Raw genomic sequence first — 12,353 nt, forward strand, 5'->3', positions numbered from 1 at the left:
TGGTTGAGAGAGTTGGAAAGAGATAAAAGAGATTTAGAAAGGAAAAAGAAAAAAATGTGAAATTAGGTGAATTGGAAATATATTTTATTCATATTTTACCTATCTTTTTCTTTTTTCTTTCTAAATTTCTTTATAAATCTCTCAACCAAGCATAACATTAAAAAAACTCACCAAATAATTTCCTTTTTTGGGAGGGGGGGAGGGGGTGTGGACCGCCCGAACTTCCGGCTCCACGCGCGAGGGCGTGAATTCGTTTGTTCTTAGCTACTACAGTTCGGACTCGTGTCACGGTTCTGAATCTAATCTCACAAAGTGCAATGTAAGACTGATAAATCACCAAAAAGTCCAAATCCGACAAATTGTTTTGGAAAACTGATTTTTATAAAAAAGTGCCAAACATGGACTGCTTTGCCAGATACAGAGTCGCCACCTAAATATTTTATTTCATGTTTGTTTGTTTGAAAACGGTTTAGAGGTGCTACTTGCAAGTAGGCTAAGTCACGGATTTTGTCATCCTCAAGTGGGCTTAGAAAACATGATTTTGCCACTCTCAAGTGGGCTTAAAACTCACAGTTTTGATGAATTATTCCAATTCAAGCAATCCAGCCTTCATCCACAGGCATTCATACAGTTATATCAGTTAAGCAGTTAGCCTTATGGCAAGCATGCTAACATGGCAACATACATATCTCATGCGGTATGCTAAAGCGTAAACACTCACAGTGTACTCTGAGCCAAAACAGAGAACTAGTTAGAAATCATGCATGATCCTAGTTTATGTTAAGATGCCTAATGTAACACATGCAAAAATGCAACTAAAATAGGCTCGGCTATTCTAAGATGTCATGTGAAACGCAACAATTGATACATGTATTCAAATTGGTATTGAAATACAATGCAGTTTGTATGTTGCGCCGAGCTCGGTGCATGCAAGACAAATGAATGATGCACGCATGCAAAGCATAAGGATGCTAATTGAAATATGCCCTAAAACTAACCATCAAAAGCGGTTAAGTAAAAGGGAGAAAGAAATGGAGGTTGGAAGACATGCATCACACACACGCACACTTATTACAACAGTTAGCCCTCTCTACAGAGGGTCCGAATAAGAAGCTAACTAGCTAATCTAAGCTAATTAAACTAATTATTACATCACAAAACTAATTAACTAATTCTAGCTAACTATTTATTACAAATAAGCAGCTAAATGCATTAACTACTTAAGTACAAAACCAAAGCGTAAGGTAGCTAAGTAAAGAAGCTAAGTAAAGCAATAAAACAGGAGCCTCGAGGCGAGAAGTGTATGCATGCTCGGTCACCTCGTTCGGAAATCCATCACGATGCCCCAATTTGCCTCTGTTTGCAATTGTTCTCAAAACTTTGCACCAAGCTCTAGATAGCTTCTAACTCACCTTGGGGACCTGTAGGAACATGGCCGACCAGTTGTTGATAGGGGAGACCACCTGCCGACCACCTATGTTTGCTGCAGACCAGAAAAAGTGGTCGGCCAGCCACTTTTACTGGTCAGCCGACCAGTTTTTGTTGCACTTCTCCGGTTTACTGCAACAGAGAACAAGAAGGGGCATGGCAATGTATTTACAACATATGTGTGCACAACCACCCTCCCTATCATTTCATGAGCTCAAGGGAGTGTAGTTCTCAACCCTCGGGCTACCAATCACGCATCTCGATTCACGATGGCCAAGAAGCCAAGATTGCACATTTCAATGTAAATGAATGCACAAAAGGACACATAGAGCCTTAAACTCTATCATGCTTGATCAAGAGGGTCGGCGACCGAGAATTGAGGCACATTTCTTCACTTCAAGTATGAAATGTCCCTCGTTTCTCGTGTTCGGATTAACACCTAATCCAAACAAATGCAAGCAACAACATGGCATACTCAATGCAATGTAACATGGCATACACAATGCAAACAACAACATGGCATACACAATGCAAACAACAGCATAGCATACACAATGCAATATAACATGAGAATGCTATCAATGCTAATGGCATGCATACTCAATGCAAAGCAACATAAGCAACCTATTGATACTAATGGCATGCATACACAATACGATGCAACATAAGCAACCTATCAACGCTAATGTCATGCATACTCGATGCAAAGCAACATAAGCATGCAAATAACATGAAAACAAACATGCTCAATGGACTTAAACCAAAAATGGACAGACCTCGATCATGCCCAAATCAGTGGCCATAATACTAAAATGATGGCATAAAATGCAAAACAAAGCATGCACATGCATTGGCCCATCAACTTGGCCTAAGAGCACAACTCTTAAGAGCGCTCAAGAAGTGACAAATGTGGAAGTGTGACAACACCATATGCACTGAAATAAGGTATGGAATGATGCCAAATCATCCAACCAACATAAGCATGGCATGCTAGGGTCCTTAAGCATTAAAGCTATCAAAGAGGACTATACAAGGGACATGCAATACATGGCATAAATGCAAGAACCAACCATGGACAGAGCTTAAATAGGTCTAAACAAAGACCAAAACATGCTGAGATGGGGGCTCAAATGTCTAAGCATGCATGCATATACACTAGGCCACAAACAAGACAACAACACACAACCCTTAGAGGCACTCAAATGGTGAAAGAAGTGGGAACATGGCAGTTCTATATGCTCTGAAATGTCATGTTAAATGATGTCAAATCATGCACATGTCACAAATGAAGCATGCTATGGTGCCCAAAGCTTGAAGCTAGCATAGGCACTTGCACTATAGCTATACAATACATGAAGCATATGGAAAATACAACCTAAAACAATCCTAGAGCATGTCAAAATGATGCTAAAACATGTATGGAAGGAAGCCAAAATAAGCTAGCATGGTAAGCATGAAGCATGAAATATGCGAGGCCAAAATAGAGGATTACACTATACCTACCAAGACCAAGCATAAGATGGCTTCGCCAACAAAAATTAGAGTTACGTCATGGAAAAATAACCCCAAAAACACATTGAAATAATAGTTCGCAAGCTTAGGTATGAAGGCATACACGATGACTCATGTTTAGGGCATAAAGGACCAACCCCTCAAAGCATTGAAAGAGAGACAAATGCAAGTGTATGACCACACCACATGTACTGAAATCACATTTCAAATGATTTCAAATCATGAAAATAGTCCAAGTAATGCATGCTAATGGACTCAATACACAAAGCCAGTGAGCAAGATTGAACCATGGCTATACAAAGCAATGCATGCATGACCAAAACAACACAAATTAGAGTTTAAGCATGCTAAAACATGGACAAAAGCTTCTTAGAGTTAAGCCAAAACATGTTAGAATAATGGTCCAAAAGCAAGGTGCATGTTAGGCTAGTAAATGGAAATGCACTACAAGTGTATGGAGCATGCATGGGACCATCAAAACAACCCAAAACAGATCTAAGGCATGTTAAAACAACACCAAAAGCCTACTAAGATGGACTCAAAACATGCTAGAAAGACATGCTACTTTATGAAGCACACAAAGCTAGTTTGCAAAATTTACACTACAAGTGTATAAAGCATGCATGAGGTGATCAAAACCAAATCAAAACAGTGGTATGCCATGTCAAAACAACCCCAAAAACATGCTAAGATGGAGCCAACATAAGCTTAACAAACATGCTCAAACATGAGGCAAATGAAGCAAGGATATAAGACACAAGGAGAGGGGATGACCCTCTCCTATTTGGAACCTCAAAATACCATTTCCACCACCAAAATTCCTCTGAGTTTTAGTGGTGAGAAGGCCAAAAGGAGGTGGTCCCAATAACTTAAAAGGATAGCACAAAAACAAGGCCAAACAAGGCCTAAGAGGGGGTAGACCACCCCCAACACCAACAAGGCCTTAAACAAACATTTCAAGCATGCAAAATCAGAACTTTTTGTAGTTAAAAGTTAAGCCTGAAACAACATGCAAGTAGGGCCAAAAGCTTAAGCAAAAACAAGGGTTTGAGAGGTTAGAAGCTCACCCTTGTAGAACTACTTTAGAGCAACAACTCCAGTAGCTATTTTGGATCAAAACCAGTCCAAAAACTCCACAACCAGCTCCTAGGTGCCTCAGCAACAAAATGGTGGTGTTTGAGTGTGTGTTTGTGTGCAATAGTATGATGAAAATGCACTTTTAAGCTCAACAATGAAGAAGAAGAGCAATATAGAGACAAAGGTGTATATGTATAGCTCAAGCCCTAAAACTTGAACCTAAGGCATGAGGGGGGAGGTTCTTTTTTATAGAGAACCAAAGGTTAAGCTTGTTGAGCAAGCTTATGGAGGATGGTTTCTGTGCCCTCCAGCTGTTACAGCTGGCTAGAAAATATCTCCAAAAAGGTGCTGGAAAGCTGCTGACCACTTGAAGTGGTCGGCCAGCCACTTACACTGGTCGGCCGACCAGTGGAAGTGGTTGGCCAGGGAAGAAAGTGGTCAACCATGGTGGAAAGGTGGTCTGCACACTGAAATCAAGGTGGTGGTGTGGTGGCCGACCACTATTGGTGGTCCAAAGACCAGGAAGACCAGTTGGCAGGCCAGAAAACTAGCTGGCGAGGAAGAAAAGTGGTTTACGGGGAGAGAAACTAGTCTCCCACCCTTATTCCACTCTCCAACCAAGGAAAATAAGGTTTGTGCCAAAAAGAAACCAAAAAGAATGCAGGACAAGAGTCCTGGAGGCAAGGCGCGCAAGCCGGAGGCCTCGAAAACTAGTCTACGAGCACCAAAACGGTCTACGAGGGAAAAGTGGTCTACAACCACAAAAAGTGGTCTCCCAGACCACAATGTCCCTCTAGGCAAGGTCAACATGGCAAGGTTCAAAAACCAAGCCAAACAGAGAACATTAAACGGTCCCGAGACAAGGCGCGCGGTTGAAGGTTCCGAAAATCGGAAACTAGTCTCCAAGTAAGAAAAGTGGTTTACGACCACGAAAAGTGGTCTACGACCACAAAAAGGGGGTCTACAAGACCTTTCCCTCCCCAAAGAAGGGAAAACAAGGCACGGTCCACGAACCGAGCCAAAACACAAAGAGTTCAGAGGCTCAGAGGCAAGGCACTCAGCCGAAAACTCCGGAAACTCGAAACGAGCACAACATGCACAATCACCGAGCACTCAATCGATGACGTCTGAGCCTTAAGGTCGGTCAAAAATGGGGTGTCTACAAGGGGTGGGGGGAAGAATTTTTGTAGCATCTTTATTGTAGTGTCCGTCTTCTTCTTGACCTCTTCTGCAAGTCCTGAAAACTAGTTATATTGTGGAGCAGTGTCTCTCTTCAGTCTACATTATGAATTAGATAGTGTTGCTTGGATCAGTAGAGTTATTAATCACGGGTCTCAAATTGTTTGATTGAATCATTCATTTTTTAGACTACAACAGATAGATTATCATATAAAAATTAGGTCGTTTCGATAATCATAATTATATTAATTTATCGCGTTTATCTCCCAAAATTTGAATGATTTAGTTTTTAAATAATATCAATCGTTATTTTTGTTACAAATAAATGTTATAAACTAACATGGCTCGGTTATTGAATTAATTTGACATTTTTTATGAATGATCTAAATTTTATTACCTAAAAAATAAACAATTTAAATCATCAAAGTAAAATCTGTAATAAATTTCACGTGTCCAAATAATACGGTGCAGACTGTAAAGTGTATTGAAGAGAAACTTGTCCTATTATTAAATACATGTATGCAGTGTAACCAATGTGGGTCTATCTTCTTCTTGGAAAAATTATTCAATACTTCTAAAGCGCCACGTATTCATATTACAATATTAATCATCATACATTATATCTCTTCATATTCTTCAATCACCCAATATAAAATCGTAAATCCTACCTTCTCCACCAATCACAACACTTTAGAAGGCCACATAACTGTATTCAAGGAGCCCCAATAATCACTCCTCCTTAACCTCTTGTGCAAGTCTTTGAAGACTTAAATGTGAACAATTGTAATGGAAGAAGAAACATATGTGCATACTCCTCCACAGGAGCCCCAATAATCACTCCTTCTAGACCTCTTGTGCAAGTCTTTGAAGACTTAAATGTGAACAGTTGTAATGGAAGAAGAAAAATATGAGCATACTCCTCCCCAGGAGCCCCAATAATCACTCCTTTGTTCAAGTCTTTGAAGACTTAAATGTGAACAGTTGTAATGGAAGAAGAAAAGTATGAGCATATTCCTCCTTTCTTTATTGATGCATGTATATTGCACTTTTCATGATTATCATTAATAATTTACTATTATTATTATTATTAAATATATATATATATACATATTTGAGCATACATTGATGATAGACACTTAGTCTAGTTGGTAATGCTGTATAGGCCACTTTCTTCTTCTTGACCTCTTGCGCAAGTCCTGAAGACTAGTTTCATGGGGAGCAGTTTCTCTCTCCAATCTATTTAGTAACAAAAATGTTAGAGGCCTCAAAAATTTTATCAAAAATTTTATTAAATATCTCACATGGATGTGGGACCCACATGGGACTCACATTGTGTGGGTCCCATACCCATATGAGACATTTGGTAAAACTTTTAGTAGAATATTTGGGGTCTCTATCATTACTCATTTAGTAAATAAGATGGTATTGTTGGATGAGTAAAGTTAATTATAGTTCTCAAATTGATTGATTGAATTGTTTATTTTTTAGATCAAAATATATAGATTATTTATATAAAAATTAAGTTATTTTAATAATCATAACTGTATTAATCTATTGTGTTTGTCTCTTGAAAATTGAATGATTTAATTTTTAAATAATATTAATCATCATTTTTGTTACAAGTAAATGTTATAAACTAACATGGCTCGGTTATTGAATTGATTTAAATTTTTTTATAAATGATTTAAATTTTATTATCTAAAAAATAAATAATTTAAATCATTAAAATAAAATCCGTAATAAATTTCACACGTACGAACAATCACAGTTTCAAAGGCCACCTAAGATGATGTTATATAACAAAGTTTTTTAAATATGTCATTGTAAGTCATGGACTACCACATAAGGATACACACTCACATTCTAGATAATGGATACAGTTCGCCCATTCCTAGAGTACTCATTTTACCAAACTTTTGTGTTAATGCACAAGTGGGGATGGCTTTGAGGAGAATCAAACTAGAGACCTAAGAAAGTTTTAACCGCTATATATCAACTCTCAAGGTTAACCACTTAATTTATATTACAATTTTTTAATAGTTAAAAGTATAATATAAATAATATTATATAATACTTCAAAATATAATCAAATGATAGATATAATTTTTTAAAAAAATTAATATTCAGTGGTAATTTTTAAAAATTATTAAACATTAATAAAAAAAATTATAATTATAGTTATTATAGTAATATTTATAGGGGAAAATATCACATAAGTAGGATGTAGAAAAATAATTACAAATTAATAAGAAATTTCATAAATATTAATAATTAAATTTATAAAAAAAAATTAATGAATTTGTATCACATCAATGTTAGGTAATAACATCTATTTATAGAAAAATTATTTGGTACCCATAGGACGTCACGGGGCGATACTTCTCAACAATCACAATGTATCATACATTCTCTTGTTTTTCAATTATTAATATAAAATCCTAAGACTCTTATCTTCACCAATCACAATACTATTGAAGCACAACCAAATAATATCCAAAATCAACCAATAACTTCTCTTATTTATAATCGTTATTGTTTTTCTGTATTTTTTTTTAAAATTTTTTTGCTAACAATCACTGTTAAATTATTTCCCTAATTTTTCAATCAAGTCGTTGGTGGATGAGACACTTGTTTCAAAAGGGTTAGCGTACTTTTCTATGAGAATCTTCTGTGCGTAATATGCGGGTTGGGTTGAGGTTTGGTGCGATCACTTGTAAATATTTTTTGGTATATCTCTCAAATTTATTTAAAATACAAATAATTCTTAATAATTTAAAAAATTATAAATATATTTTATAAATTTTTTTATTTAATAAATTAATTAAAAAATAAAATTTTCTACTACTTTCTTATATAATAATAAAATTATTTTAATTATTAATTAAAATATATTTATAATATCATGAAAAAATATTAACTGACTTGATAATTCAATAATAAAATAGAATATTTATTATGAAATTAGAAATTTCACCAAGCAACATGTAATTTTTAAAATCACATAAGATAATTCATATTTTAAGTAAACCTCAAAAGGTGTATTAGTTATTTACCCATATTTTTAAGTATTCTTCATATTATTATTTTTTGGGTTAATTACAATTTTCACTCTCACAGTTTGATTTAAATTTTATTTTAATCTGTATTGTTTCAATTTTTAAAATTTAATCCCCATACTTTACAACCAGTTTCAATTTAGTCGTTCCGTTAAATTTGTTGTTAATTTTATCTACATGCTCATATTAGAAAATTGACAAGTATTCTAAAATTATTAATTTTAACCTTCAATTTAAATGAAAAGACTAAATTAAAATTACACTTCAAGTGTAAGGAACGAATCATTCAATTTGAAACTCAAGAATTAAAATAAAATTTGAGTCAAAATATAAAGGAGAAAAGTGAAATGAACTCTTTTTTTTTTTTAATGATTATATTTTCTATATCAAGTTTATTTGTAATAATTAGACATAAAGTATGGGTCTACCATAAGTCTTGTTTCAATACTTCATTTCATTTTGTAAGGTGTTTCGTATATAAAATCAATTAATAAAATTAGGTCGATCTGATAATCGTAATATTTTCATTTTATCAATTATGTCTTCAAAACAAATGGATAGCTTATTTCAAAAATAAACTGGTCGTTCATTTTTATTTTTTTTAAAGCAAACATGATAAAATAAAAAGTTGTAACAATCGAATTGACTTAATTTTTATTTTTTTTATATGAATTGTATATAGAGAAGAACTTACAAAGTGAATGATTTAAATTGTTGAAATGAGACTCGTAATGGAATTTACAAACTCAAACAACGAGAAGTTGTTAGTTGGTAATAGTTTTGTGTTTGGTGATGAAAGTGGGCCTCACAATTTTAGGTTGGGTTATTAAGGAATAAGGGGGAACATAGTGGATTATGATTACTAAGGGATACTGCCACCTAACGCCCCAAGCGCACCAAATAATTTTTCCACACATAAGGGACACGATCAAATCCTGAACATTGACTTAGTCGTCCCTGAAACATTTTCATTTTGGAAAATGTTTGTGGTCACAAAATCAGTGGTTCAAATGGCTCAAAATTGTCAAAATGATGTCGTTTTGCGTCGTTTTGTGTCCAAAACGATATTGTTAACAGTTTTAAACTATTTGAGCCACTGATTTTATGACCCTCTAGCATTGCTGTTTCATTTTTTATTACATAGAGTACACGCTGGGATTTTAAATACATGAACTTGTGCATTGCATTTCTTCTAAGAGATCAAACAAAAAGTCTCAGCAGCAAAAGCTTTATTCATTTCCATGGCTATTGCTACTTCCTTAATCTTCTTCCTCGTAATTCTCTCTGCATCATTGCATTTGCATACAAATACAGTACAAGCTCAACAACGAAGACAATCAAATGTAACCCTGGGTTCCGCTCTAACCCCCACCACCAACTCCTCATGGTTGTCAGTGTCTGGTCTGTATGCCTTTGGATTCTACCCAGAAGGCAATGGCTATGCTATCGGTGTCTTTCTTACTGGAATTTCGGAAATGACTGTTGTCTGGACAGCCAACCGGGACAACGCCCCAGTCCCAAGCAATGCAACCTTAGTCTTAAATAGTGATGGACGGCTCGTCCTACAGCAACCTCAAAGCCAGGACACTGACATCACTAACGTTACCCAACCTGCTTCTTATGCATCTATGCTTGATTCGGGCAACTTCGTGCTCTATAATTATGTTCACAACATAATTTGGCAAAGTTTTGATCACCCAACAGACACCATTTTGCCCAGCCAGATTCTGTTAGCCGGGCAAGAATTGATTTCAAGGGCTTCAGAAACTGACTACTCGACGGGGATTTTCAGTCTCTCGATGCAACGAGACGGGAACCTTGTCCAGTACCCGGTTTCTGCTCCAACGCCGACGTATCAATATGCTTATTGGGCATCTGGCACGTCTATGTATGGAGATAATTGCTCGTTGCATCTCGACGGTGACGGCCATCTCTACATGCTCAATGCGACAGGCACCACCAATATAAAAAATTTATCTTATGCAGAACGTACAAAGGAAGAAAAGATTTACAGGATGACAATTGATGTGGACGGAATCTTCAGAGTGTATTCATTACGACGTACCTTGGATCCGAAAGAAAAGTGGTCGATTTGGTGGAACTCGTCTTCGGATAAGTGTGATCCTAAAGGTCTATGCGGGCTTAATGGGTTCTGTATTTCAAATGATACAGATGCCGACTGTAGATGTCTTCCGGGATTTGCTTCTGTTAATCCGAGTAGTTGGGCTTCCGGGTGCGTGAGAGATTTCACTGCAGAGAGCTGCAAAATCAAAAATGGGGACGGCAATACCAAATATTACAAGATGAGCCCATTAGAAAATACTCAATGGGAAGATGATTCGTATTCGGTGCTACAATTGAGTTCCAGAAAAGAATGTGAAGATGCCTGTCTGCAAGACTGTAACTGTGAAGCTGCACTATACAAAGACCAGCAGTGCAAAAAGCAAAGGCTTCCTTTGAGATTCGGAAGAAGATTGCTAAGTGATTCAAACGTCGCCTTCATCAAGGTGGGTGAATCTTTTTCACCAAACACAGAAGGTATTCCGACTCATAGTGACAATCCACCCAAGAAACCAAAAAAAGATTTCCTAATCATCAGTGTTTCACTTGTTGTTTTTTCTTTGATGATATTGGCGATTTCTGGTGTACTTACGTACAGAAAACATGTTTGGGCATATAAAATGATTTCTGGAGAAAGGAATGTTGAGTTGGGCGAGGAAGCTAATCTCAGAACTTTTACCTTCGCAGAATTAGAACAAGTTACAAATGGGTTCAACCAAGAATTGGGTAGTGGAGCGTTTGGGACTGTTTTTAAAGGATTCATATCGGACAACCAAAAGAATGTAGCTGTGAAGAGGTTAGAAAAAGTGTTGACAGAGGGTGAAAAAGAATTTCAAACAGAGATAAGAGTAATTGGGAGAACCCATCATCGGAACCTAGTTCGACTGATTGGTTATTGCCTCGAAGGACCTAACAGGCTTCTGGTATACGAGTACATGAGTAATGGATCCCTTGCAGATTTCCTTTTCACACCTGAAAATGAAAATCGACCAGATTGGGATGAAAGGACTGGAATTGCTCTCGACATTGCCAGAGGCATACTCTACTTGCATGAAGAGTGCGAGCCACAGATCATCCACTGTGATATAAAGCCACAAAATATACTGATTGATGGGCATGGGTGCGCCAAAATCTGTGACTTTGGCTTGGCAAAGCTTTTGAAGCCGAACCAAACAAAAACTTTCACAGCGATTAGAGGAACAAGGGGTTATGTTGCGCCTGAGTGGCACCGAAAATTGCCAGTAACAGTCAAAGTAGATGTTTATAGTTTCGGAGTTATGTTGTTGGAGATCATATGTTGTCGAAAGTGTTTGGAGTGGAGCTTTAGCGAGGAAGAAGCTGTCCTTGAAGAATGGGTTTATGATTGCTTTCAGACCAAGGAACTTGGTAAGCTGGTGGGTAATGAAGATGTGGACATGAGAAAACTTGAAAGAATGGTTAAAGTAGGCCTTTGGTGCATTCAAGATGAGCCATCGCTCCGTCCTTCAATGAAGAAAGTTTTATTAATGCTAGAAGGCACCGTAGACATTCCAATTCCTCCCAATCCTACTTCCTTTCTAAGTGCCATATAAGTCTTTCTCATTGTTATCAATTGATAAAGTAGGCCTTTGATGCATCTAGGATCCGTCTAGCTCCTTCAATGAAGAAGAAAAAAAGTTCTTGTTGATGTTTTGTCCAAATTGATTCTAAATATGGGCTTCATCTATATCACACAATAATTGTTTTCATAGGTATTTTTCTAGGCCAAAAATATTGTCCCTAGCATTATTGTATTGATATTTTGATATTTTTGTGAGCATTAAGAATGCTTCACATACATTACCAATAAGCATTCCACATGTTGGTGGCATATATAAAATCATGCATGTTTCTTGCCTTCTATGGCAGTCTAATGCTTGGATTTTCGATCATTGATTTTTAGATAGGTAGTTTCGATTTTGAGCATTCCACATGTTTGTGGTATAGATAAAATCATACATGTTTCTTCCCTTCAATAAATCATGTTTGTTGTGTATTTCTGTCCCTTATGTTCTCTAGTCT

At 36.4% G+C, this 12,353-nt stretch overlaps 1 protein-coding gene across 1 annotated transcript; it reads left to right on the forward strand.

The window, feature by feature from the left end:
* Positions 1-9,382: 9,382 nt before the first annotated feature.
* On the forward strand, positions 9,383-12,014 carry LOC145801415 (G-type lectin S-receptor-like serine/threonine-protein kinase LECRK3). The gene has a single exon (XM_082892755.1). The coding sequence runs from the start codon at positions 9,494-9,496 to the stop codon at positions 11,882-11,884; it is 2,391 nt and encodes a 796-aa protein (XP_082748881.1). The 5' UTR covers positions 9,383-9,493; the 3' UTR covers positions 11,885-12,014.
* The last annotated feature ends 339 nt before the right edge of the window (positions 12,015-12,353 follow it).

Source organism: Camellia sinensis, chromosome 10, assembly GCF_055761805.1.
Source record: "Camellia sinensis isolate YWXY chromosome 10, ASM5576180v1, whole genome shotgun sequence".
Lineage (NCBI taxonomy): Eukaryota > Viridiplantae > Streptophyta > Magnoliopsida > Ericales > Theaceae > Camellia > Camellia sinensis.

What these genes read in the sequence shown, in the direction of transcription:
- LOC145801415 (XM_082892755.1), top strand. Translation starts at nt 9,494, where the DNA reads ATGGCTATTGCTACTTCCTTAATCTTCTTCCTCGTAATTCTCTCTGCA.